General features: G+C 38.4%; 2 protein-coding genes across 2 annotated transcripts; one reads left to right on the top strand and one right to left on the bottom strand.

Annotated features, from left to right (window-relative positions):
- Positions 1–216: 216 nt before the first annotated feature.
- LOC139959456 (uncharacterized) lies at positions 217–3,524 on the bottom strand. Its single transcript, XM_071957091.1, has 4 exons — positions 3,140–3,524; positions 2,288–2,475; positions 1,517–1,653; positions 217–1,028 (listed from the first exon to the last, which is right to left on the bottom strand). Exons 1-4 carry the CDS (start codon positions 3,469–3,471, stop codon positions 858–860), a joined length of 828 nt encoding a protein of 275 aa, XP_071813192.1. The 5' UTR covers positions 3,472–3,524; the 3' UTR covers positions 217–857.
- Positions 3,525–4,300: 776 nt separating this feature from the next.
- Positions 4,301–27,554, top strand: LOC139959455 (polycomb protein suz12-B-like). The gene is made up of 15 exons (XM_071957090.1): positions 4,301–4,510; positions 6,368–6,414; positions 7,674–7,738; positions 8,788–8,859; positions 9,336–9,388; positions 13,399–13,475; positions 15,685–15,934; positions 16,475–16,719; positions 18,285–18,528; positions 19,604–19,854; positions 21,144–21,301; positions 21,732–21,824; positions 22,019–22,124; positions 22,407–22,486; positions 23,849–27,554. Exons 1-15 carry the CDS (start codon positions 4,411–4,413, stop codon positions 24,171–24,173), a joined length of 2,166 nt encoding a protein of 721 aa, XP_071813191.1. The 5' UTR covers positions 4,301–4,410; the 3' UTR covers positions 24,174–27,554.

Raw genomic sequence — 27,554 nt, 5'->3', positions numbered from 1 at the left:
GGATGGGAAGGCCTTGGGGTGGATGAATGTCAACGGTGGGTTTTTGTTTCTTCGTTTTTAAGTGATGGCGACACACAGCTACAGTATAGCTATACGTGTCGTTTTAGTTGAATCTTTAATCATGCATCGCAACACACAAATTTATCGTTGCAAGTAAAGGAAAGCGTATATGTCCGCCTGTGAAGAGCTTAAAAATGTTAACTCGAGACAAGTATATACAGCAGATATTTCTGTTTCATCCATCACGTGAGTGTTACAGTTATTACTATGTTCTCTGTGTAATGGCTGACAGTGCCATTGATATGTATAAGCAAAAAAGATAGAGAAAACACGACATGATTAATGAACAGATAAAAGAAAGTGATTCATTCAGACATATACCCCTCCTATATACTAAATTGGTAGTTCAGTTAATATCTATTCATTATTTGGTAGCTATGTATCTATCCTTTATATTTACCTATCCTCTATTTGGTATATATATATATATATATATATATATATATATATATATATATATACATTATTTGGTAGTTATACCTAGCCTTTATTTGGTAGCTATATAGCTTATTTTAGTAGCTATATATCTATCCTTTATTTGGTAGCTATATATCTACAGATCCATTAATTGGTAACTATATAGTATATACCTACTGTTCCATTATTTGGTCGCTACATATCTATACTTAATGTGGTAGCTATATATCTATCCATTATTTGGTATGCCACCACCACCACCACAATTACAAGGCTGAAACTGAAATAAGCCCTTTTAGGAACTTCTTTCGTCTTCATCAATCAAAAGCATGTGACCATTCCTGCATTAACATGTAGTGTATATGAATCGTTTATTGTGCTTATAGCTCGTCACGGCGAGACGCATTCGTGTCCCACTTAGGTCCCTTAAACTCGTCAAAAGATACTCGGTTGTCCCCGTCTGTGTCATCGTCAGCCATAAATAAATTCACTAATTTTGTAACGAGTGGACCAGAATGTTGTTTCTCAACATTAACGAAATATTCTCCGACCTGAAAGAAAGGAAAAGGAGGTTTCCCGTTAGCACTAGAAGAACATAAAGACTGGTTCACTCAACATTATATATGTATTCTGGAGGGAGCATGGTAGTCTAGTGAGAAATATGTATCTAAAGAAATACGAAGCGCGTTACATACTTACGACATCACCTTTTCCAAATATTCATTGATATTTTCCTTATATACCTTGCTTTTTTTTAGAAAATAAAAGATTGTTTGAACCCTAAAGAAGTGATTCCTATTACAGATTTGAATAAAAGTGACCAAGCTTGTTGCGACAAATACGTCAGATATCCATATAATGGTCACTCTCACTGCGAAATTTTTATTCCAAGTAAAACGACGCCTCTTGGAATATCTTGTTGTAATTGGGAAAGTTAGAACATATAGCTTTAACCTCTTTTCAGCAAGTTAAATTTAGGCAAAACTGGCGATTTTTAAGAGGCCGGTAAATTAGAAATCAATTTGTTTGAAGCATATACCTCTTTCTTTGTCAAGTAGCCGTCTTGGTCCGTATCGTAGACTTTAAACATATTTGGCATTCCAAACATGTAGTTTGGTGCAACATTCCACATCTGTACTTCAAATACCAGGTCTCTACCTCGAGGGACGTACTTTTCTGTAAGAAGTAATGATGACGAGAGATTAATAACGCTATAAACATGAAATTGCTTTCATTTAAAAGTACAGTAAAAAACGTCAAGAAGCCTATTGTTGTCTGTGCATATAGCAAACCACTAATAATATAAGAATATATATATATATATGTGTGTATATATATATATATATACATATATATATATATATATATATATAAATATATACATATATATATAAATATATATATATATATATATATATAAATGCGTTGGAAAATCAAGAACAGTGAAAAAACTTCCAGTCTCCACCGGGATTCGAACCCGGGCCTGCCGCTCTGTACGCGGACACCCTAACCACTAGGCTAAGGACGCTGATTGTATGTCCAGGGGTTCGAAACCGGTAAGGAAGGTCGTAATTCCACTGTAGGCGTTTGTCCCCTGTATCGAACAATACTAGTTCTGTTTTTGGTGACATATTTTGCCTTACTCTAGAGATCAAACATGATGCTAACCAACTCGAAATCATTTGTGATTCCTAACGCCGGATCTATATATTCATAGGTTGATGAGTGTAAAGGCATGTTGTTAAAATGTTCGTCCTCTCTTTTCTTTACTTTTTAAATTAGAACCTTTTCATTCTGACTTTTCACTTACCTGAGAACACTTTCTGTCCCCCTGTGACTAGTTCTTTTGGTATCCATATCTTCCTTTTTTCGTGATTACATTGTCCTATCATTCCAATCCGTAATCCTTCTATGACGAAATCCATGTCCATCGGGAAGTCAATGGGTTCAATTTTGTCCTCATCAGTTTGATTTCGTAATTCTTTCGTGTATTCCGTACTGTCAAAAGTACAAGAAGAAATAAGGTTTAGTATATATATGTACGCACTATACACTGCAGGTACATGCGTAAAGCGTTGTCAAGTGTGCATGCATATATATAGACTGGGAATCACAGTATAAACGTTTAGCAAAAGTCGGTTAAATTCCAAGCGTTAATATGCAAATGATATTTAAATTCATGTAAACTTTTAATGAATATTTAAGGTGGCGACGATAGGCAGAACTACAATTGATACTCCGCAGCATTTAAAACAAAATGAGTCATTATGAATTATACGCAACTTACAATATGGTCAATGTCAGAAACTACTTTTTTAGGCGCCGGCTCTCTTTGCCCAGATATAGGCCTACTTCATAACGCTATACCGAATTGTTTAATAAATTCTAATAGTTCAACCAAAAAGTTACGATACAGTGTCGTCCTTTACGTATTTGTAGCACATTTGCAAAATGTGTTAGTTCAGGCCCAGATAACAGTCTTGTATATCATTTCCAGTCACATTGATTGACATGTCGCTGATATATTAACGGGTCATTTCTCAACTTAAGTGTAGGCCTATTACTATGTATAACTATAGCTTTTTGGTAACTCATATACAACATATCAACATAAATGTGCCTATATAGGCCTGGAGTCAACCTTTAAGCCTACCAGTCCTACCTGTTTAAGAATATCTCGTTCGTATCTTGATATCTTCCTATAAAGTCCATGTAGCCGCGATAACCTGATTTGCAGGTCGCCATGCATCTTGGAGAGTCCATCAGTACCTCATACGTCACCCTGGGATCTTCTTCAGCTTTTTGAATTTCGGCCGCTGTTGCAACCCATAATACACATGATGTGACCAGCATGCCGCATAATGTAATCTTCACCATAGTGGTATGGACAAAACTAGTCGTAGTTCTTGGTCGGGTGATAGAAATTTGCTGTTTAATTCGTTCGCTCCTGGTACGGTAATTATTACTTCTTCTTACAACTACACGGAGTTTCATAAACGTGGCGATATGTGAATTTCACACGTCATACATTTATAACGTGAATAATAATGATAATAGTATATCACGCATGCAACAAAGCAAGATAAGCTGTCTTCATTGTCTAGAAAAGATCAGATTAAAGGGGTAGGGGCTATTTGCCACTCTGAACACGTACATATATAGCTAACTTATTAGAATACAGCTTACAATGGTAGTTTTCAAGAAAGAAAGTGTCCCATCTGACAACAGATGCATTGAAGTTTTGCAATGATTTACAGAAGATAACCACAAGAGCGAAAGTATTTTCAATAAATTGGAAGAAACAGTTTCAGACAGACACTCTTTAAGTTCACGATATTGGATAGTTTGTTGACGCACTGTAATGCAGCTGTAATTTCCCATGTATGTTCCCCATTATCATAAAAAAGCATCGTATCTTTTTATCTACAACTTGCTCTTTGTAGTTTTGAAGCTGGCTCAGTTGTATGGTGCCGAATAAACTCCAACACATTGGCAATTTTTGTCCCACTTTTTGCATGCTTTATCTTAGTTCATGACTTTTTTTACGGCAGCTCGACAAGGCTGACGAGAGGTGGTCAAGGGCAATACAGTTCCGGGCCCGGTGTCAATTAGAGGAACTATGGTCGAGATATGGGGTAAAGAATAAAGAACAATCGACAAATGGGCCTGGTGACACATTTGTTTCTGGGCCCGAGCTGGTTAGATATTTACACCACTGAGTAGAGGGAACTGGTCGAGTTGAAAGGCATATCTGCCTTCCCGTAACATTATCTTTGGATTACAGGCAGGCCATGCGCCGCCAGAATATGTGACTCCGCCTCCCATAATGCTTCACTAGCACTTCCCGCGGCAAGTGTGATTGTCAGGAGTCAATGAAAGTAGATTGGCCGCATTAATCTGTAAAGACAAGACGCGTTCGATGTCCGAACTGATATGGCTCCCCCAAAGCAAGACCCTGCCAGAAGTAGTCCAAAGAAACCCAAGTTCGAACAGCTCCAAGCCGATCATGAACTTTTTCTCCAAGCTTTTGAGAGTAAGTGTGATTTTCGAACAAAGGAGGACTGTAACATAGCCTCTATATCCTTAGTAATAACGAACGGCGTGAGACTATGTAACATAAGCTGTACTGTATTGTTACTGTTAGGATAGATAGTGAGTAACGTTAGGCCTAACATTAGGCCTAGTTCTACAAGCCTACGTAAATTAGGCCCATTCATGTCCTGAATTGAACGCCTTTGGTAACTTCGGCCGTCAAGGAACGCAGAGCTTTAGAGACTGCGCAATTAAAACTGAACAGTAGTCTAAACAAAGGCACAAACTTTCTTACTAGAAAGTGTGTGACTTTGTTGATAGCACACTAAAATGTTAGTGTACTGTTACTTATTTCATGATACATTTGATCCAATCACAAAAACAGTATAGGCCTACAAACAACAAAGTATGAAAACACAAAAGGAAACCAAATTCCTGTAGCCCGAAGGCCTGTACACCCTTAAACCTGCCTTAAACTTATAGGACCTGCCTGTGTTATTATCCTAACAAACATTGAGCTTGTCCTAACTTAGGCTAGGCCTAGTCCTAAACTGCTAAAGACTTTTAGCCTAAGGTCCATTGCGAAAAGTTCAGTGTTAAAAGATCAAACATGTAATAAGGACAATGTACAGAGTTTTCATGCAACATTATTGGTCCCATCATTGATTGGCTAGACTTAACAAGTATGTTACGTTAGCCAAAATAAGGCTAGGTTACAATACATGCAAACAAGTCCATGTAACAGAAGGGGTGTCAGTACGACTGTCACAGGCTTCAAATGTCTAGTGGGGCCAAGTATTGACTGCTGTTTCAGTCAAAATCTCAGAGAACTGTGATCTGGGCCTAGGCTGCATATTCTTGCATTAGCACAAATAATAATCATGACGATAATAACAATTCCTGAAATTTTATAATACTCTGACAAAAGAAATACAAAAATATTGTAGAAAATGTATGTTAGCAATTTAGCAATGTTAGCAATTGTCCGTACATAAAATAGCTAATCTTGGGTCAAACTAAGTAGCTAAAGAATACTTAGCAACTACTGGAAAACATCTGAAAATGATGAGGTGCAGTCACATTGAACCAAGTCGTCCTTGCTTTTATTTTGAGAGTGATGCATTATTATGTTTTCACAAAGTTTACCAAGCCTCCATCCTGGTGTGAAGGAGCAGTCATAGTGGTGATAGAGCACAGTTTGGTGACTAAGACTGTGCCTCCACACAAGGATTGAGGTTCAGTTGACTGACTGAATACAAATTAAGCTAAAATATTAAGGTAGTAAACTTGCGGATATTCCACAATACTTCAATGATCATGGTTGTACAGACGCTACTGTGCACTTTGTCCATGTAGTATGCGCAGTGGAAAATAATTGAGGATACATGTATCCACCAGCACCTGACTGAATCAAATGCCGCCCATCCCCGACCACTCCAATGGTTAAACTTCCAACCCCTCAGAGCAGTCAACATAATCTCAAGCACTGTACAGAGCAATGTAATTCTTGAATCTGTATGTGAATCAGTATGTATCTGTATACAATAATGCACTACTCTACGTAATCTATGAAATGTTGGATTACGTAAGTCTCTGAAGAAATAACAGGACAGGAGAGCTTTGTAGTTTAACATGTATTAGCCATTGTTCTTAAAAGGATATCTGGAGCTTTGTACATTTACATGTATTAGCCATTGTTCCTAAAAGGATATAGGAGTAAAATAACTCATCAGTTAAGATGACTCATTTGAATGGAATTGACACGTCATTGCAGCAAAGATGCCTAAAGAGATGGTCTTTTTCCTCTAAATTTGTCACAGCAATGGTTAACTGACATTTCTCTTCCTTAATATTTCAGAGCCAACACAAATATACAGATTTTTGGCCGCCAGAAATAAAATAACAGTAAGTTGTTCTTGATATTTTGATCAAAGCAGTGCAATTTCAATGGATATATCCACGTGTATGCAACTATGCTATTATCCTCTGCTTGGATCATACAGTCTCTCAGTATGTTACTGTTGATATGGCCTCAATATTATTGCCACTATTGAAACACATAAGATACAACTTTTAAGGTGTGTTCCAAGTGGTAATAGATTTGCGGTTATCACATGGGAACTGTTTGTACTCTGCGGTGCATAATGTTAAGGTTATCTTATTTCTGGTCCCGCTGCCTCATTGCTATAACTATGTATGAAGAAATGTACTTCATTTGTGATTTAATGGCAGAAATAAACGAAACGAAACAAAAGGTAAAAACAATACAAAAGGAGAAATCTGACACATACATTAATGTAAATACTATTTTACTCAAAGGCCAAAATGGACATTTAGGTTTGAACTTTTGTCAACTCTCATTCATAAATCCCCTTCATGAGATGAAATGTTGTTACAGATTATGGTCTGGGCATTTGTGAAATGAGGTATTTCATGCTATTTGAATGTCATTTGAGGTCAGTAGAGGGGATCTGGAAATTCACTAGTAATGCAACATCTTCGTAGTTGATTTCTGTACCCCAAGATGAGTACAGTGGATGTTGAGATGCAAGGAAAAATCATCTGCAGTACATTCAAACCCGAAAACATTGGTTTGTAAACTCTCTAACGCTAAATGTTCATGGTCGTTTAAGTTACATCATACCTCAGTCAGTCCCTGTTGTTTCTTCAAAAGTCATTTGAGGTCAAGAGAAGTCAGATTCTGAAAACTTTGTTAACACAATTTCAAAGACAAAGTTTACGTAAACTATATACCAGAGGTCTAAGCCTGAAAACGTAAATGGGATAACTTCAAACCTTGGATGAAATTCATTCAAGACATCGGGATCAACCTTCATGAGTACAAAAAAGTCATGATCAGGGTGTAATTTAGTGTTCAAAAGTTGTGTGGCAGTTTTGAAGACTCAGAATTATTTCCCTCATTAATAGTAGTGTTCCCGTGTACACAAACTGCTGTGAGTAAGCTGTGGAGATCAAAGGTCATTTTAGGTCAAAACTTGAAAATGAAGTGTACAGTGTTACGGTAAATGTTGGCTAGTAAATTCTTTCGGCTTTCTCATTTTTTTATTCTCTGTGCGTTAGGCCTGTACATTGTTAAATGTTGCTTTTTTTCATTGTTTACTGTGCACATTAATGGGTTGCCATGTTTCCATTTCTTGTTGCAGCCAATTTTCCTTCACAGAAGTTTGTCCTACCTCAATAGAAGATGCACTAGAACTAATGAAAGGAGGTGAGTAGCAAGTAGACCTGTTTATTAAGGTATTAGGAATATGATTTCTTAGCAAGTATGTGTGTTGTTAGGTGTGAGTTACTTATAGAATAGGGCTGTGTTAGTTACACTTGCATTCTAACAATTGTTTGCATTGCTAAGTTAAGTCAGAAGTAGGTTCCGGCTACAACAGCTGGCTGAGTGCAGGCCATGGCACACACAGGAATGTTATGCACGTCACAATAAGAGCATGTCAGTTGAGGTTTAGTGAATCTTAGTAAGCCTACACATATGTTTTTAATTTGATATCGAATCCTTCTCACATATATGGAACAAGAAATCAAGAAAATGTATCCTTAAAAGAACAGTGTAACTGCATTAAAGTATTCAAAGACCTCACTGGCATATGAATGTCTTCTTTTCTTTAAGAAATAAGTTAATAACATTTTCTTTTGTTTGTTAAAAAGTAAGTCTATTTCTAGTAGCTTCTGCCTAGAGCAACAATATGTAAGGAAAATAAGAACTTTTACAATAATGCCTGAAATAGCTTTACAATTAAGGAAATACTCTTGGGAGTTGCATGTGTATAGTTATTGTACAGCTCAACATGCTCTGAGTGCCACCAAGGCAGTCAGCAATTTAGTCCCTTTTATTCAGGCATTATCATTTCAGTGCAACAACAATAACAACAACAGAAAAAGCTATTATTTTGACATAAATGAACTGATTTACATCAGATGAACAATGTATGCCAACACAGAAGTAGATAAATATACGAATGTCTCACCCATGCCATTATGCTGTCACTTGATTGCACAATCGTTCACGGGAAGTATATAATGGATGCGTTACTCTTCAACAACAATAGCTAATTACTTAAAGCAGGCCTAATCACTGTGTTAGTATCGGATACCAATAGCTAATTACTTAAAGCAGGCCTATTCACTGTGTTAGTATCGGGTACTTTAAGGTTCAGTACCTACCACATTGCCATGGTAACATGCTGTTGTATGTTCAATTTGAAAGATTCTATTGAATGATTTGCTTTACCTGACCTCTTTTATTCGCAGGAAGACGTTCAAGCCAGATAATTTTCTTGAAACCATCCAAACGAAGAAACAAGGCAGTAGTACTTCATGCAGGTATTCACCTCCCCTCATCCTCATATCTCTGCATTACATGCAACAAATTCAACTCTTGAAATTAAGTATAGAGAGCATATTAACAACAGTGTTTGGATCAATGTAAACATGTTTTGATTTTAGTCAATTCACAATGCTTTATTCAGTTTGCCTCACAATTTATTAAGACATCTGTTCCACTGCAATGCTTAACACAAGCAGAGCCTGTAGATCACTCTGAAGTGTTTTTTTTTTCAATCTAAAAACTAGTGGAGGGAAAGGAGAATTTCAAAATAGAAGTTAAGCTGTCACAAACTGATTACATCTCAACAGATATTTCATTAAATATATACTTGATTTCAGATAATGAAAAAAAATGACTCTTGGTTAGTTTAAGTATTGTATCTTTTAGCAATAAGGACTATATAGCAACTTGAATAACCTGGTACGTTTGTAAATTTAAAAATTTCATTATTTACATTTTGATCTTTTACCAGGCTTCATGGGAACAATCTACAAATCACTTTCCAGGAACTAAGGCTATCCAAAGGTAATTTGCATGTATTTGCTTTGCTTTCCAGTATCGAGGGTAAATACTTTCTCGAAAGTACCAATAATCCATCAGTTTCTCCAAATAATATTTCCTTTTCTCTAAATATAATAATTATATGCAGATTGATTTGACCTACTGTCAGTTTTTGCAGTTTTTGTCTTCCTTCCGACAAGAGTTCAATTTGCATTTTCCTTTTTGTTACTTCAAAATATCCTATGGTATGCAGTATGTGTGATTTAATATCCTATGGTATCCAGTCATGTAATTTAATATCCTAAGGTATCCAGTAATTGTGATTTAATATCCTATGGTATGCAGTATGTGTGATATAATATCCTATGGTATCCAGTCATGTAATTTAATATCCTAAGGTATCCAGTAATTGTGATTTAATATCCTATGGTATGCATTATGTGTGATATAATATCCTATGATATCCATTAATTGTGATTTAATATCCTATGATATCCATTAATTGTGATTTAATATCCTAAGGTATCCCATTGTGATTTAATATCCTATGGTATCCCATTAATTGTGATTTAATATGCTATGGTATCCGTACTTGTGATTTATCTGTTGGGCTGCCTGCAAGTTTCTTGCTTCTACGGTTCAAAATGAGTGTTTGTGAAGTACAGCAAAACTAGAAGTAAATATTACTGAATGATGGTTCTTGAAAGCTCATATTTTGATAAATTTATCCGACAATCAAAGTTTTCACCTTGCTTGCACCTGTTACACTTGAAGCAGATTTTTACTGAGGGCTCAGCTACAGCAAATCAGGAAGACATTAATTCAATTGTTTTCAGTGTACACATCGTAGCTGGTATGGATTAGATTTCATTACGTAAGAAAAACAAGCTCTCATGACACTTCTTAAATTTCAGAAAATTTATCTACAGCTCATAGTGATATCGTTAATTCTAACATGGGCCTAAGAGAAATGACCTTTTGGGAGGGGCGGTGGGGGGGGTGAGGAAATTGTAAATAAAAGAGACAGAAAGCCAACAGTCTTAGTGATTACCTGCCAAATTTAATGCAAATGCATTACAATGTTTCAGGCTGTAACCTATGTTGACGACAAGCGGACTTTCGACCGTTATCAATTTCAATAGGGATCTTGTGCACACAACTGTGGATCTACATACCAATTATAAAGTTCATCCAAGCTTTACTTTTGCAGTGATCATCAGTGTTAGCGCTAAGCAAATAAATCCCGGAGATAATTCCCCCTCATATATACATTTGGGAGGGGGAGGGGGATTTGATTTTTTTTTACTCTCGAGTAGTACAATGTTCCGAAACCAGCGTCATTTGAGGAAATGGTGAAACAATGCAATTGTGTTAAGTTTTCTCAATTTATTCAAATTATATACCACTTTCTTTATCACTCCTCCATTTCATAAAGGCCTGATCATACTCAAACTCACCGTAATGACGACCCTCTACTGCAATGAGGGGTTAGATGGTTGACAGAGTGTGTGGAGAGCCTATTTCTATGACCCTCTACTGCAATGAGGGGTTAGATGGTTGACAGAGTATGTGGAGAGCGTATTTCTATGACCCTCTACTGCAATGAGGGGTTAGATGGTTGACAGAGTGTGTGGAGAGCCTATTTCTATGACCCTCTACTGCAATGAGGGGTTAGATGGTTGACAGAGTGTGTGGAGAGCCTATTTCTATGGCTATTCTTTATCAAGTTCTGCATACTGAACCCTCTCTCACAAGTAGCAGAAGAGACAGGCAGAACTGCTAAATTAGGAAATTAACCTCTCAGCCATCTCTGCCAATGTGAAGTCAAGGTAGTTGTTTGCCACTAACTGCTTAAATAGTGGGAATTCTTCGTTGACACAAGATTCAGCATCTGGCAAAATTTCAGCATAGTGATCCATTTATAGTTTGATACCAGTCACAGCATACTCTTTCAGCTGAGCTCTAGCTGAAGGAAGCTTCCCCATATTGTTAAGGGTCTAGAACACTGAAGCTGGACGTTACTGATACATTGTTTGAGGGAAATCTTCCTCAAGTTTGGGGGAATTCAGTTTTCATCTCATTAACCTGATGAATCAAGCCCTCGGTGAAAACTTGACGTCAACACCATTGTAACTAATGGTACATACGACCTCATCAGTGTCACCAATCTCTGCAGAAGCACTTTGAACCAAATCCCTAGTAGTGTTCGCAAACTCTGCGGGTGATTTATCCATTGCCTGAACATAGCTTTTGGTTGACTCTATCAAAGGATGGACTGCAGTCAGTGTTAACGGAAAACCTTTGAGAGGATTGCAAATTCTGCCAAGAACATCTCTCAAGTATGCTGTATCAAAACAGAGGACTTAACAAAATAAGAGTGCAGACCCTTTGCAGTTGGGTTGGCACCATTGTTTTCAAGGGTGATGAGGATTGATGTATTAATCCTATAGAGGGAAGTGATAGCATTCCTCCTCATGCTCAGCTGCCTCACACTGTGGAGACCTGCATTCCTTCTCATGCTCAGACAACTCACACTGTGGAGACCTGCATTCCTTCTCATGCTCAGCCGCCTCACACTGTGGAGACCTGTCATTTGGAGGTGCTCCTCTGACAGGGGTGCCTGAATTTCTTTTAGGTTTGTCATTCGTGCTAGAGAGTTGTGTGAAAATAGGCAAATAAAACAGTGCACCTTTTTCTCATAACCCTGGAGGAACCTTGTTCCCTGACTTACCTGGCTAGTGACAGTGCTAGACTGTGCTACTCAATGGATGCCTATTAGATAAGGATTTTCTTCTTTCAACTTGGCCACTATCCCTCCTCTTTTACCCATTGTTACCGAAGCTCTTTCCGACCCAAACCCCAAAGCTTTTGTATTTTCTATTCCCATGTCCCTGTACACTTCCTTCAATTTAACTGTCACTATATCAGCTGTGCCACCCTATATTTCAACATGTTTTACATTGAGAGTTTCCCTGTTTCCACAATTTACAAGTGTCATGTATATGATCAGAGTATTATAAACTAAGAAATGTCACAGTACTCTCATATAAATAACACCAATAAGGAGTGTTTCTTTGATTTCATCCTGGATTACACTGCCAGTGGCAGCCCTCGTCTCATCCTGCTCTGCATGGTGAGAGTACCTCCCATCTTTCAGGTGACCAGCATGTGGTGGAGTCTGAAACTTGAAGGAAAAAAGAAAGAGAATACCTAATAAATACTTGTGTTGATTGTGTAATGGCTCCAAGAAAATGTTCTTTTGCACTAAAACTATTTGGGCTGGTAGCCTTCCCCTAAGGCCCACCCCCCTCCCACCCCAAACAAAACGGTGTGAGGAAAAAATCTGAACACTAAGCAGTCACATTTTTTCGTTAGTAATTCCTCAACTGCATGAGTTTGACATGATTAAACCACTTATGCTTGTAAATTTACTTGTTTATTAACTCAGTTGTGTGTTTCCCTCGATAAATATTAGTTTGCTAGTGTTGATTCTTGAAATTTTTGATATGATACATGTATAATAAATATTGGAGGTTTTCATTTAACAACAAACACTTTTTGTTTTCAGTGGATATATATAGCAATAGAAAGGAGTAAAGTGAACTGTTTCAACTCTTATTGACAGTATGAAATCACACTGTAACAAAATGGCACATTTTTATTACATGGCTTTTAAACCATCATGTTACTGAAGAAAAGAAGATTTTTGGAGTTGTTATTCATCTTAATAAGCATCTATTTGATTTAATGTGAAGATGTTAGTTAGGTTTGCTTTTCTGTGAACATTTCTTTCATGCTTGAAGATACAGCTGGATGAGGACAAGGGTGTGGTGAACAGGATGGAATGCAAAAGAATTGATCACATGGTATTTAACCAACGAGTATACTATCATTCATCCAGAATATTGATTCCTCGTGTCAGTCCAGTAATGATTTTTATACCTATTATAGTTGCAAGTTCTGCTTGTTTCAAGTATATACTCAGTGTCTTTGCATGTGCTTCGTGACTTTCCATGCTTTTTCAACTTTTTCAGGTTCTGAATTACTAACAGAAAGTCCACCTTCAAAAGTTGAAATCGTCCTGCTTAAAATTTGCCATAGAAGAAGAAAAGTGAGTTCCTTAATTTACATAATTTCCTGGAATAATAATGGAAATTCATTAACATATTTGCTTTTAGCTGCTGCAGAAATACTTAAATGATGTGAAGTAACTTGTAATTTGGTAATGTACAGAAAGCCTCAGGATAACACCTTACCTTACATCACTTCAGGATAACACACTACCTTACATCACTCCAGGATAACACCTTACCTTACATCACTCCAGGATAACACCTTACCTTACATCACTCCAGGATAACACCTTACCTTACATCACTCCAGGATAACACCTTACCTTACATCACTCCAGGATAACACCTTACCTTACATCACTTCAGGGTAACACCTTACCTTCATTCACTTCAGGATAACACCTTACCTTACATCACTCCAGCAAAACACCCTACCTTACATCACTTCAGGATAACACCTTACCTTACATCACTTCAGGATAAAACTTTGCCTTCCATCTCTTCAGGATAACACCTTACCTTACATCACTTCAGGATAAAACCTTACCTTACATCACTTTAGGATAAAACCTTACCTTACATCACTTCAGGATAAAACCTTACCTTACATCACTTCAGGATAAAACCTACCTTACATCACTTTAGGATAAAACCTTACCTTACATCACTTCAGGATAACACCTTACCTTACATCACTTCAGGATAAAACCTTACCTTACATCACTTTAGGATAAAACCTTACCTTACATCACTTCAGGATAACACCTTACCTTACATCACTTCAGGATAAAACCTTACCTTACATCACTTCAGGATAAAACCTTACCTTCCATCTCTTCAGGATAACACCTTACCTCACATCACTTCAGGATAAAACCTTACCTTACATCACTTTAGGATAAAACCTTACCTTACATCACTTCAGGATAACACCTTACCATAAATCACTTCAGGATAAAACCTTGCCTTCCATCTCTTCAGGATAACACCTTACCTCACATCACTTCAGGATAAAACCTTACCTTACATCACTTCAGGATAAAACCTTACCTTACATCACTTCATTATAACACCTTATCTTCCATCACCTCAGGATAACACCTTACCGTACATCACTTCATGATAACACCTTCCATCACTTCAGGATAACACCTTACCTTACATTACTCCAGGATAACACCTTACCTTCATTCACTTCAGGATAAAACCTTACCTTCATTCACTCCAGGATAAACACCTTACCTTACATCACTCCAGGATAACACCTTACCTTACATCACTCCAGGATAACACCTTACCTTACATCACTTCAGGGTAACACCTTACCTTCATTCACTTCAGGATAACACCTTACCTTACATCACTCCAGCAAAACACCCTACCTTACATCACTTCAGGATAACACCTTACCTTACATCACTTCAGGATAACACCTTACCTTACATCACTTTAGGATAAAACCTTACCTTACATCACTTCAGGATAAAACCTTACCTTACATCACTCCAGGATAAAACCTTACCTTACATCACTCCAGGATAACACCTTACCTTACATCACTTCAGGGTAACACCTTACCTTCATTCACTTCAGGATAACACCTTACCTTACATCACTTTAGGATAAAACCTACCTTACATCACTTCAGGATAACACCTTACCTCACATCACTCCAGGATAAAACCTTACCTTACATCTCTTCAGGATAACACCTTACCTTACATCACTTCAGGATAAAACCTTACCTTACATCACTTCAGGATAACACCTTACCTCACATCACTTCAGGATAAAACCTTATCTTACATCACTCCAGGATAACACCTTACCTTACATCTCTTCAGGATAACACCTTACCTTACATCACTTCAGGATAAAACCTTACCTTACATCACTTCAGGATAACACCTTACCTCACATCACTTCAGGATAAAACCTTATCTTACATCACTTCATTATAACACCTTATCTTCCATCACCTCAGGATAACACCTTACCGTACATCACTTCAGGGTAACACCTTTCATCACTTCAGGATAACACCTTACCTTCAATTACTCCAGGATAACACCTTACCTTCATTCACTTCAGGATAAAACCTTACCTTCATTCACTCCAGGATAACACCTTACCTTACATCACTCCAGGATAACACCTTACCTTACATCACTCCAGGATAACACCTTACCTTACATCACTTCACCTCAGAAAATACTTTTAATGTTTGTCTTTTTTTCTCCTGTGCAGAACATTTGTTCTCCTACCAATAGTATACACTTAGCCAATGTGGAAGTACCAGTGTTGAACCATCATGACCCAGAGCTAGATACAGTTAATCCTTGCCAATCAGTCACATTTTCAAGTGCCTCGCTAGGATTAAATAACGGTCATCGAATTAAGACATTCCTGCTCCTATTCAGGGTGCAATGTCCTGTCAAGTCCAACAGTAACGTTACCAACGGTTCCCCAGTGTGCAATGGTGAAATCAAATCGACAAGTAAGTTGTTTTCTGCCACGGCTTCCTTTGCTTCTCAACCAATATAACCCTTCTGTTAGGCTTTCCCTGTAAGATCCAGGGTATATTTTAGTGGTAAAAGTTTGCAGGCTCTTAATGTAGTACTATGGTTTCTGTGTACAAAAACTGCTAAAGTGATTGCACTTGTTTCTAAGCTAGTTCCACATAATAATACCCTAAAGAAGAATGTGCTCCCCATTAAAACAGAACGGCAGAACATTTTAAACTTGGGTCGTTCCATATCAGATCACCAAATGTTGGAGTATATAGTAGTTAGACCTCTTTTAAAAATTACCAACTTTATGGTATGCTTGGAACACCATGAAATTAGCATATTTTAAAATGTCAGTTGCATTGCTGTGACAGAAAGTTAGTAAGGGCGTTTAACTGCTGAGAAATCAAAAATCAAGAAAATGCCATGGTGGTGACATATTACGGAATTTCGGTGTGATAATTTCACCAATTTTCTGCCACATCGTAGTAATAAAAGAGGGACTTACCACCCTGTTTTATCCTTCTCAGCTGTCTCTCCATCACCGAAGAGAAGACGGTTATCAAATACAACTCCAGAAAAGGGGTCTCCGACTCCCTCTGAGAGAGAACATTCCATTAGAGAATATTCCACCTATTTCACTGAATTAGTGCTCATCGATAAACAGAATAGATGTCAACTAACAGATGGGGACTATGAGGTCACATTACAGGAAATGAAACCCAAGTTGCCACATTTCAAAAGGGCGTCGTGGGAGACCATCTCTAGCTCACCGGTAAGGCTCATGTAACCATCTCTAGCTCACCGGTAAGGCTCATTTAACCATCTCTAGCTCATCGGTAAGGCTCATTTAACCATCTCTATCTCACCGGTAAGGCTCATTTAACCATGTCTAGCTCACCGGTTAGGCTCATTTAACCATCTCTAGCTCACCGGTTAGGCTCATTTAACCATCTCTAGCTCACCGGTAAGGCTCATTTAACCATCTCTAGCTCACCGGTAAGGCTCATTTAACCATGTCTAGCTCACCGGTTAGGCTCATTTAACCATCTATCTCACCGGTAAGGCTCATTTAACCATCTCTAGCTCACCGGTAAGGCTCATTTAACCATGTCTAGCTCACCGGTAAGGCTCATTTAACCATCTCTAGCTCACCGGTTAGGCTCATTTAACCATCTCTAGCTCACCGGTTAGGCTCATTTAACCATCTCTAGCTCACCGGTTAGGCTCATTTAACCATCTCTAGCTCACCGGTAAGGCTCATTTAACCATCTCTAGCTCACCGGTACGGCTCATTTAACCATCTCTAGCTCACCGGTTAGGCTCATTTAACCATCTCTAGCTCACCGGTTAGGCTCATTTAACCATCTCTAGCTCACCGGTAAGGCTCATTTAACCATCTCTAGCTCACCGGTAAGGCTCATTTAACCATCTCTAGCTCACCTGTAAGGCTCATTTAACCATCTCTAGCTCACCGGTAAGGCTCATTTAACCATCTCTAGCTCACCGGTAAGGCTCATTTAACCATCTCTAGCTCACCGGTAAGGCTCATTTAACCATCTCTAGCTCACCGGTTAGGCTCATTTAACCATCTCTAGCTCACCGGTAAGGCTCATTTAACCATCTCTAGCTCACCGGTAAGGCTCATTTAACCATCTCTAGCTCACCGGTAAGGCTCATTTAACCATCTCTAGCTCACCGGTAAGGCTCATTTAACCATCTCTAGCTCACCGGTTAGGCTCATTTAACCATGTCTAGCTCACCGGTAAGGCTCATTTAACCATCTCTAGCTCACCGGTTAGGCTCATCTAACCATCTCTAGCTCACCGGTAAGGCTCATTTAACCATGTCTAGCTCACCGGTTAGGCTCATTTAACCATCTCTAGCTCACCGGTTAGGCTCATTTAACCATCTCTAGCTCACCGGTAAGGCTCATTTAACCATGTCTAGCTCACCGGTAAGGCTCATTTAACCATCTCTAGCTCACCGGTAAGGCTCATTTAACCATCTCTAGCTCACCGGTAAGGCTCATTTAACCATCTCTAGCTCACCGGTAAGGCTCATTTAACCATCTCTAGCTCACCGGTAAGGCTCATTTTAATGATTATGTAAGGTTAAAGATGACAGTTGTACACACAACATGGTACTGTATAAGAAGAGGGCATGAAATTTGTCTAATAAGAGTTGCATATAAGGAGCCTGTCAATTGATAAGGTAAGGGTTAGTTCAATCTGATGTTATTATGATTATCTCCATCTCTTCTCTTCTCTTTTAATATGTTATCCTCTTTTATCTATTTCTCGTTACATTCCTCTTTCTCTTACTACGTTTGATCTGTAGGTGAAGTCATCACTAAACAGCTCATGCTCTAATCCAATGCTCAAATTTAACCTATCCTGGAGCAGGGAGGAGGTCATTGAAAATGGAAGGATGGAAGAAGGAGCACCAGAGGAGCCAGCACCTCATGATGACATCTCTGTTAATTCTCATACATCCCCTGGACATGCACACACCTCCTCCTCCTCCCCAGGCAGACAGCATGTATCACCAGCACGCTCCTCTCTCAGGAACGGCCAAGTAGCAGGTAGTAACATGCACCATTAACATTCAAATAGTGGCTAGACAGTGGCTCTGGCTAATGAACGAGTAAATGAGGCATTCAATATGTGCAGCCAAGAAAGTAAGGCAACGAAGCCTATAAATTACAGATTGGCGATCATTCAGTTAAACTACAATTTCATAACTTGAATTTATAATGGAGGGTGAGAATGTGGAGAGTATACGCAGGGATACATTTAGGTCTCCAGGGAAGCATTAAGGGACTTGACAGCTTTTACTGTTAATGATAATATATTATATTATATACAATTGCATGACGCTATAGTGCAAACCAAAAATATGTCCAATGAAGACAATGTCAGTTGATTAACTAATGGACACTTATCTGTCATAATGTTACCTGCTCAATGATTTCTTAGAATTCCTCCACATAATCCATTAATGTTACCTGCTCAATGATTCCTTAGAATTCCTCAAATTAATTCATAATGTTACCTGCTAAATAATTGCTTAGAATTCCTCCACATAATCCATTAATGTTACCTGCTCAATGATTCCTTAGAATGCCTCAACATAATTCATAAATGTTTACCTGCTCAATGATTCCTTAGAATTCCTCAACTTAATTCATAATGTTACCTGCTAAATAATTGCTTAGAATGCCTCAACATATTTCATAATGTTACCTGGTAAATGATTGCTTAGAATTCCTGAACATAATTCATTAATGTTACCTGCTCAATGATTTAATGCAAGCTAAGACCAAGAATATCAAAACAGTTTCAGTTACTTAACTGGACAATGGCAAGCATTAGCATTAATAATTGGTAGTTGTTTACTGGTGATCAGTGGTGGATTGTAGCACTGCTGGAGGAGGGCAGGGGGGGGGGGGGATTAGGTCATTGCAGTTTAATATATCACTGGTATGGGTGTATTATTTGCTGGATGAGATGTTGGATCACCACTAGATTGATAGTAAATGAAAGTTTTTGTATGTTTTGCTTCAAATTTGCTATCAACTTGTTTAATGCAATGTAGCAATTGTTGGAAATGCTTCTGCAAACATTTGGTCAAACAAAAAAGGTATTTGATGTTTACAGATAACAACAACACCACACCCCAGCAGCCCTCGTGGAGGGGTGGCCCTAGCCACAGGACAACACCCACCAAAGATAACCCAGAGGTGCCCAAGCGAGTCTACTACCAGTTTCTATATAATAATAACTTACGCCAACAGACAGAGGCCAGAGACAACCTTAGATGTCCGTGGTGTTCGGTCAACTGTATGGAACTTTACGGCCTCTTAAAGCACCTCACTCTCTCTCATTCCAGGTTTAATTTCACCTTAGTGGTAAGTTAACCCCTTCAATCAATTGTCTGGTAGCCACTAGAAGTTACCGTAGAAAACAATAAACAATTTTCCAAACATGGTTTCAAAGTTTGAGAACGCTAATATTGCGTTTGACAGAAAAACAGTGTTTTAATCGTTTAGGATGGATATTTCAAATATACTTTGAACAGCAGCGAACGTGACGTCAGATTGCGACATAATCCACGCTGCAAACAGTTCCTACAGTAATCACAACAAAAACCACATTTGAATACAGATTAATTTCTTCCTTAATTTTCTGTAAAATTTCTTAGAAATTTGATATGTTATAAAAAAAATTTTATTAAGCCGTCATCATATATGTAGTGCATCTGTGATTTTGTGTAACACAAGATGAGTTTGAACAGCAGACTCTTTATCGTTTACATTGCACTGTCCAGCTCCAATGCGAGGAATGTGCGCATGTAGGCTACCGTAAAGTTTACAATCAGACAGAAGATCTACCAAGCCTAAGATTCCCGGTACTACATTCTGCTCTATAACATCGATTGTGCCATCTGTTCCAAATTCTTATCAAGTAATATTAGAGAAGCTTCATTTAATGTCAAGTTGATCTGTGAATTTTAAGTCAGCGCTTTCGAAGAACAGTTTATGAACTGTGGTTTGAGTGTGAGAGTGTATTAAGTGCGATGCTATGTACGTACCAACTGGGCAGATAGTTTGTAAACCTCAATTCCTCAGCATTAATGTTTATTCATCATCGATATGGTGTCAAGGTCATTTGTACATCTCTCTTCCTGCGTCTTAATGTTTATTCATCATCAGTGTGGTGTCCAGATAACTTGTATATCTCTTTTCCTCAAGGCCTGATTTTTATTCATCAGTGTGGTGTCCAGTTGACTTGTATATACAAGTCATCCACACACCCAATGATGAATAAACATTAAGCCACGAGGAAAAGAGATATACAAGTCATCTAGACACCACACTGATGAATTAACATTAAACCACGAGGAAAAGAGATATATAAGTCATCTGGACACCACACTGATGAATAAACATTGAGCCATGAGGAAAAGAGATATACAAATCATCTGGACACCACACTGATGAATAAACATTAAACCACGAGGAAAAGAGATATATATCTCTTTTCCTCGTGGCTTAATGTTTATTCATTATTATTGTGGTGTGTTGATTATGTACATCTCTGTTCCTGCTGGCTTAATGTATATGCATTACGACAGCAATTGAGCTTTTATGTTTATTCATACAGGTGAACAGTTGATTTTACAGTCTCTCATTCACAGCCTCATATCAAAGGTGCTCGTATTGATGTCACAATCAATGAACATTACGATGGATCTTACGCTGGCAATCCACACAATCTGACCTCATACACAGGATATGCCTTTAGAAGGAATGGACCTTGCCGCAGAACTCCTGTCACACAGATAATTGTGGCTAGGTGAGTATATAGGGATAGGTTTGTGGGTTATGGTTGTGGGTAGGTGAGTATAGGGTTGTGGCTAGGTGAGTATAGGATAGGATTGTGGCTAGGTGAGTATAGGGATAGGGTTGTAGGTAGGTGAGTATAGGGATAGGGTTGTAAGTAGGTGAGTATAGGATAGGGTTGTGGCTAGGTGAGTTTAAAATAAACATGACTGTGTGTTCAGAAGTTGAAAATTTATGTTGATGTTTAAATGGTCTTCAGGTCCTGTTAATAGTTTAGTCTGCCCAATATTTGCCCTATAGGTGATGTTACTGCAGTGGTGCTCAAAAAGGTTCCATAAAGCTGATGTGATTTAAAACCTCAAAGTTTTATTGATTTGTGTAGTTGATTTGAGTATATCTAGAAGTAACTCCATCCTCATCCATGATTCTGCATCTTCTTATAGACCGCAAAGATCCAGTCATGATCTGTCTGAGTTCCAGGAGGGAGAGCACAAAGATTACCTCACTCCAAGACCCATCGTCTCAGGACACAACAGGTAACAAATCATTTGGAAATCTCAATTTCATCTTTTGGGACATTCTTGGTTGTACTCCAACTGGTAGAACGTTTAATCAAGTTTCTTATTGTTTGTCTGAAATAATGAAGTATCTCAGTGTTGCCTAACACATTACTCTATACTAGCCTTTACATTGACACCATGCTCTCTCTCTCTCTCTGACATGTGGATAGGGTCTACTACCACACACACACACTTCAACCAATCAGACCCCAAGAGATGGATGAGGACAGTGAGGCTGAAACTGACCCTGAGTGGATGCAAGAACGAACCAAAATGGTGAGACTACTGATTGTTAATATGTGTCTCCAATAATGTTAATGATCTTATGAACCCTATAACTAATAATGTATCAGTGTCTCCCAATCTTGTTAATCAACCCCCCACCTGCCACCCCCCCACCTCCCACACTGGATACTTGTACTGTCAGACCAGCTTATAGCTCCCCTCACACTGGACACTTGTAATGTCAGTAGTATCAGATTGTAACAGCCTCGCATCACACTGGACACTTGAAATGTCAGAGCAGATTGTAACAGCCCCTGTTTTTGTTTTTTTCAGATGATTGATGAGTTCACCGATGTGAATGAAGGAGAGAAAGAGGTGATGAAGATGTGGAACATGCACTGTATGAAACAGAAGTAAGTATAGACTAGTGGTATTGTGTGGGTCTGGGGGGAAGAGAATGGAGTGGTATTGAGTGGGTCTGGAGGGAAGAGAATGGAGTGGTATTGCGTGGGTCTGGAGGGAAGAGAATGGAGTGGTATTGCGTGGGTCTGGAGGGAAGAGAATGGAGTGGTATTGCGTGGGTCTGGAGGGAAGAGAATGGAGTGGTATTGCGTGGGTCTGGAGGGAAGAGAATGGAGTGGTATTGCGTGGGTCTGGAGGGAAGAGAATGGAGTGGTATTGCGTGGGTCTGGAGGGAAGAGAATGGAGTGGTATTGCGTGGGTCTGGAGGGAAAAGAATGGAGTGGTATTGTGTGGGTCTGGAGGGAAAAGAATGGAGTGGTATTGTGTGGGTCTGGAGGGAAGAGAATGGAGTGGTATTGTGTGGGTCTGGAGGGAAGAGAATGGAGTGGTATTGTGTGGGTCTGGAGGGAAGAGAATGGAGTGGTATTGTGTGGGTCTGGAGGGAAGAGAATGGAGTGGTATTGTGTGGGTCTGGAGGGAAGAGAATGGAGGCAATGAAGTCCTCAGATGGTTCCCTTCCACCGACTGTCTCAGTCAGTGCATCAAACTTACAGCAGGGGAATGTATTTTGATAGCTTTGAAGTAGTTTGCAAGTTTCTTGTCTAGGAAAATATTGTCCAAGTAAAAACATGATCTAAGTGTTTCTGAGTTGTTTGATGTTATAGTGTTAAGGTATTGGAGTAGTTGCTAGTGTTGCTGTATCAATGTACAGTGTGCAGACATTACTATTGCTATAGTGATGTTATAGTGATATTGTGGTTTAAGGTATTGGAGTAGTTGCTAGTGTTGCTGTATCAATGTACAGTGTGCAGACATTACTATTGCTATAGTGATGTTATAGTGATATTGTGGTTTAAGGTATTGGAGTAGTTGCTAGTGTTGCTGTATCAATGTACAGTATGCAGACATTACTATTGCTATAGTGATATTATAGTGATATTGTGGTTAAGGTATTGGAGTAGTTGCTAGTGTTGCTGTATCAATGTACAATATGCAGACATTACTATTGCTATAGTGATATTATAGTGATATTGTGGTTAAGGTATTGGAGTAGTTGCTAGTGTTGCTGTATCAATGTACAGTATGCAGACATTACTATTGCTATAGTGATATTATAGTGATATTGTGGTTTAAGGTATTGGAGTAGTTGCTAGTGTTGCTGTATCAATGTTCAGTGTGCAGACATTACTATTGCTATAGTGATGTTATAGTGATATTGTGGTTTAAGGTATTAAAGTAGTTGCTAGTGTTGCTGTATCAATGTACAGTATGCAGACATTACTATTGCTATTCTTTGATCATTTTCTTTTCAGTTACATCGCTGACAGCCAGATTCCCACTTGCTGTATGAAGTTTGTTGCTGAGAAAGGCAGAGAGATACTCTCAAGAGGACTTTATCATAACTTTTTGCTTCATCTGGTTAATCTTTATGACTTTAGCTTGCTGCATCCTCAGTTGATAAGTCAGATTATGGCCCAGCTAGATAGAGTCAAAGAGGATATGATCAACCCCCCTTCTGACTCCTCAGGGACCTCAAACCAGTTGATTAATACCCTTGAAGTGCCTGGATCAACAGATCCATCCACACCTATAGTTGTTAAAGTGGAGCCTAAGACGAACCAAGAAGAAATGAGTTGAGGACATATTTAGTAGCAATGTTTGTACAGATTAATGGGTATTTTGCATGGGTCTTGACACTGCACACTGTTTAAGAAATATTCCCATGAATGCTAAACTTAGTTTACGACGATGGACATTAATGCTACCTAGCAGAAAACCTTCCAGAGAACTTTATGCAACCTCCAGGCACCTGTGCTTGAGACGAATTAATGCTGCAACCTTCAGGAACCTGTACTTCAGGTGTATGTATGCTGCAACCTTCAGGAACCTGTACTTTAGATGGATGTATGCTGCAACCTTCAAGAACCTGTACTTTAGGTGGATATATACTACAACCTCCAGGAACCTGTGCTTTAAATGGGTGTATGTTGCAACCTTCAGGAACCTATACCTAAGATGGATGTATGCTGCAACCTTCAGGAACCTATACTTTAGGTGGATGTATGTTGCAAACTTCAGGCACCTGTGCTTTAGGTGGATGTATGCTGCAACCTTCAGGAACCTGTACTTTAGGTGGATGTATGTTGCAAACTTCAGGCACCTGTGCTTTAGGTAGATGTATGTTGAAACCTTCAGGAATCTGGACTTTTGGTGGATGTATGCTGCAACCTTCAAGAACCTGTACTTTAGATGGATATATGCTGCAACCTTCAGGAACCTGTACTTTAGGTGGATGTATACTGCAACCTTCAGGTTGATGTATGCTGCAACCTTCAGGAACCTGTGCTTTAGATGGATGTATGCTCTACATGGGGGATATTCTGTTTCAAACAAGTTTCAAGGCTCTTAGAACTAAGAACAATGCACCATATGCTGGAGCTAGTGTGTTTTTCAACTGGTTTCGAATGGATCTCTTTGGTTTCTGTTGGTATTCAACACCTTAGCTGGCAGTTTAGTATGTGACATGAGTGGGAGTAATATTGCACATTAGTATAGCATCACAGTTTAATCATAAGGATTGCACAGTCAGTTAAAGCCACTAGAAATACTCTGAATATGATTTCAGGCAAACCTCTTCATTAAAATTATTCAAAAATCCTCTCAACTAAAAATATCAGTATTCCAAAATACTTCTTTCAAAAGCATTTCTTCTTTAATTAATTTGTATTTGGCAATTCATTACAATTTCATCTACTTTTTGGTAAAGTTACAAAACCAACCAGTATGATAAACTGATTGAAATTCAGCCTGATAATGAAAGCTTGCATGCATATAGTAGCTAGAAGCTACTATTTAGTATGTCCTCACATAGGGACATTCAATTGGAATAAAAAACAACAATCTAGTTTGAGGGAATAAAACATAAAGTTGAAGGGATAAGACATCATGAACTCAAAGGGATAACATGAAGTTGAGTGTATAACACATAAAGTTGAAGGGATAACACATGACGTTGAAGGTATTACACATGATGTTGAAGGGATAACACATGACATTGAAGGTATAACACATGATGTTGAAGGGATAACACATGACATTGAAGGGATAACACATGACATTGAAGGTATAACACATGACGTTGAAGGGATAACACATAAAGTTGAAGGGATAACACATGACGTTGAAGGTATAACACATGACGTTGAAGGGATAACACATGAAGTTGAAGGTATAACACATGACGTTGAAGGTATAACACGACGTTGAAGGTATAACACATGACGTTGAAGGTATAACACATGACGTTGGAGGGATAACACATGACGTTGGAGGTATAACACATGACGTTGAAGGTATAACACATGACGTTGAAGGGATAACACATGACGTTGGAGGTATAACACATGACGTTGAAGGTTTAACAAATGAAGTTGAAGGGATAACACATGATGTTGAAGGTATAACAAATGAACCTGAAGGGATTAAGACATGGGTTGAGTGTCTAAGACAGTAGATAAGTTAGTGTCCTGATTATCCTTCAGGTCTTTTTTATAGTCTATTGTGCAATGTGATGATATTACAAAGGCAACCTTGAAACAAAGCTTTTATTCAGCATTCTAATCTCCTTGGTTATTGGAGTGAAATTGTTTCATGTATTTCTGTAAATCACTAGTTCATAAGTTGCTATTGCAGGTTTAATAAGTATTTTAATGTCACCTTGTACAGTTGGATGGATCATTAATTTCCTACTTAAACTGTTAAAATTGGTTGGCTGTGTAGACTATAAAGAATGTAAAACATTGGCAATAATATCATTTCAATTCTTGTAATGGGAGCATTCCACAGCAAATTGTGATACTCTGTTAATTAATCTGTTAATTCAGTGAACTCTGATAATTAATCTGTTAATTAAGATTCAACAGATCTTTTTTCTCTCCTTTGTTTTTTTACTGTGACTTTCAACTAATTGTTCCTTAAGATGTTTGTCTGAACTTCAAATTGTGCCATTTGTGTTTCCTTGATTTTTGCTTTAGTTTTTGTTTGTTTATGTGTTACACGATTGCAGGTTCTTAATGATGTACTCTCATGTTTGAGTCAGCACCTCAGGATTTATATCTGCGTCAGTCTTTCATCTTGCCTGTGAGATTGTCCATATGTGGTTTGCACACAGGAAGGACAGCTTCCAGGTACATTAGAATTAGCAGCACTGTTTAACCATGATTCAATCTTTTAATGTCACACTCAGCCCTTGTATAGTAAGAATCTAAAATTTCAGTGGGAAAACCCCCACATGTGCCAGATAATGTACTTTGCCAAATTGACAGTTTTCTTATAAACTTGAATAGTTATTTTCCCTGTGCAAACCGTTTGCACAGAATTTACTTAGTTATTGTGTATTGTTACACCAATGCAGATGGTGGTGTTTGGTTGTTGAACTGGGAAAGTGTTGCAGTTACATATTATACTTCATGAAACCAGCCTTGCTAGTATATTAGGTGTTTCACTATCTACATGAACGACTATCTACTCTGCTAGTGGTCCTTCTTGTATTATAGATGTGTGTCACTATCTACAATGTCATCTTATGTGCCACTATCTACTCTGCTAGTGGCCCTAGTATTACAGATGTGTGTCACTATCTACAATGTCATCTTATGTGCCACTATCTACTCTGCTAGTGGCCCTCATATTACAGATGTGTGTCACTATCTACAATGTCATCTTATGTGCCACTATCTACTCTGCTAGTGGCCCTAGTATTACAGATGTGTGTCACTATCTACAATGTCATCTTATGTGCCACTATCTACTCTGCTAGTGGCCCTAGTATTACAGATGTGTGTCACTATCTACAATGTCATCTTATGTGCCACTATCTACTCTGCTAGTGGCCCTAGTATTATAGATGTGTGTCACTATCTACAATGTCATCTATGTGCCACTATCTACTCTGCTAGTGGCCCTTGTTGTATTACAGATGTGTGTCACTATCTGCAATGTCATCTTATGTGCCACTAT

This window comes from Apostichopus japonicus, chromosome 19 (genome assembly GCF_037975245.1).
Source record: "Apostichopus japonicus isolate 1M-3 chromosome 19, ASM3797524v1, whole genome shotgun sequence".
Taxonomy (NCBI): domain Eukaryota; kingdom Metazoa; phylum Echinodermata; class Holothuroidea; order Aspidochirotida; family Stichopodidae; genus Apostichopus; species Apostichopus japonicus.
Note: the sequence above shows the minus strand (reverse complement) of the source record. Positions and strands in the feature narration are given on the sequence as shown.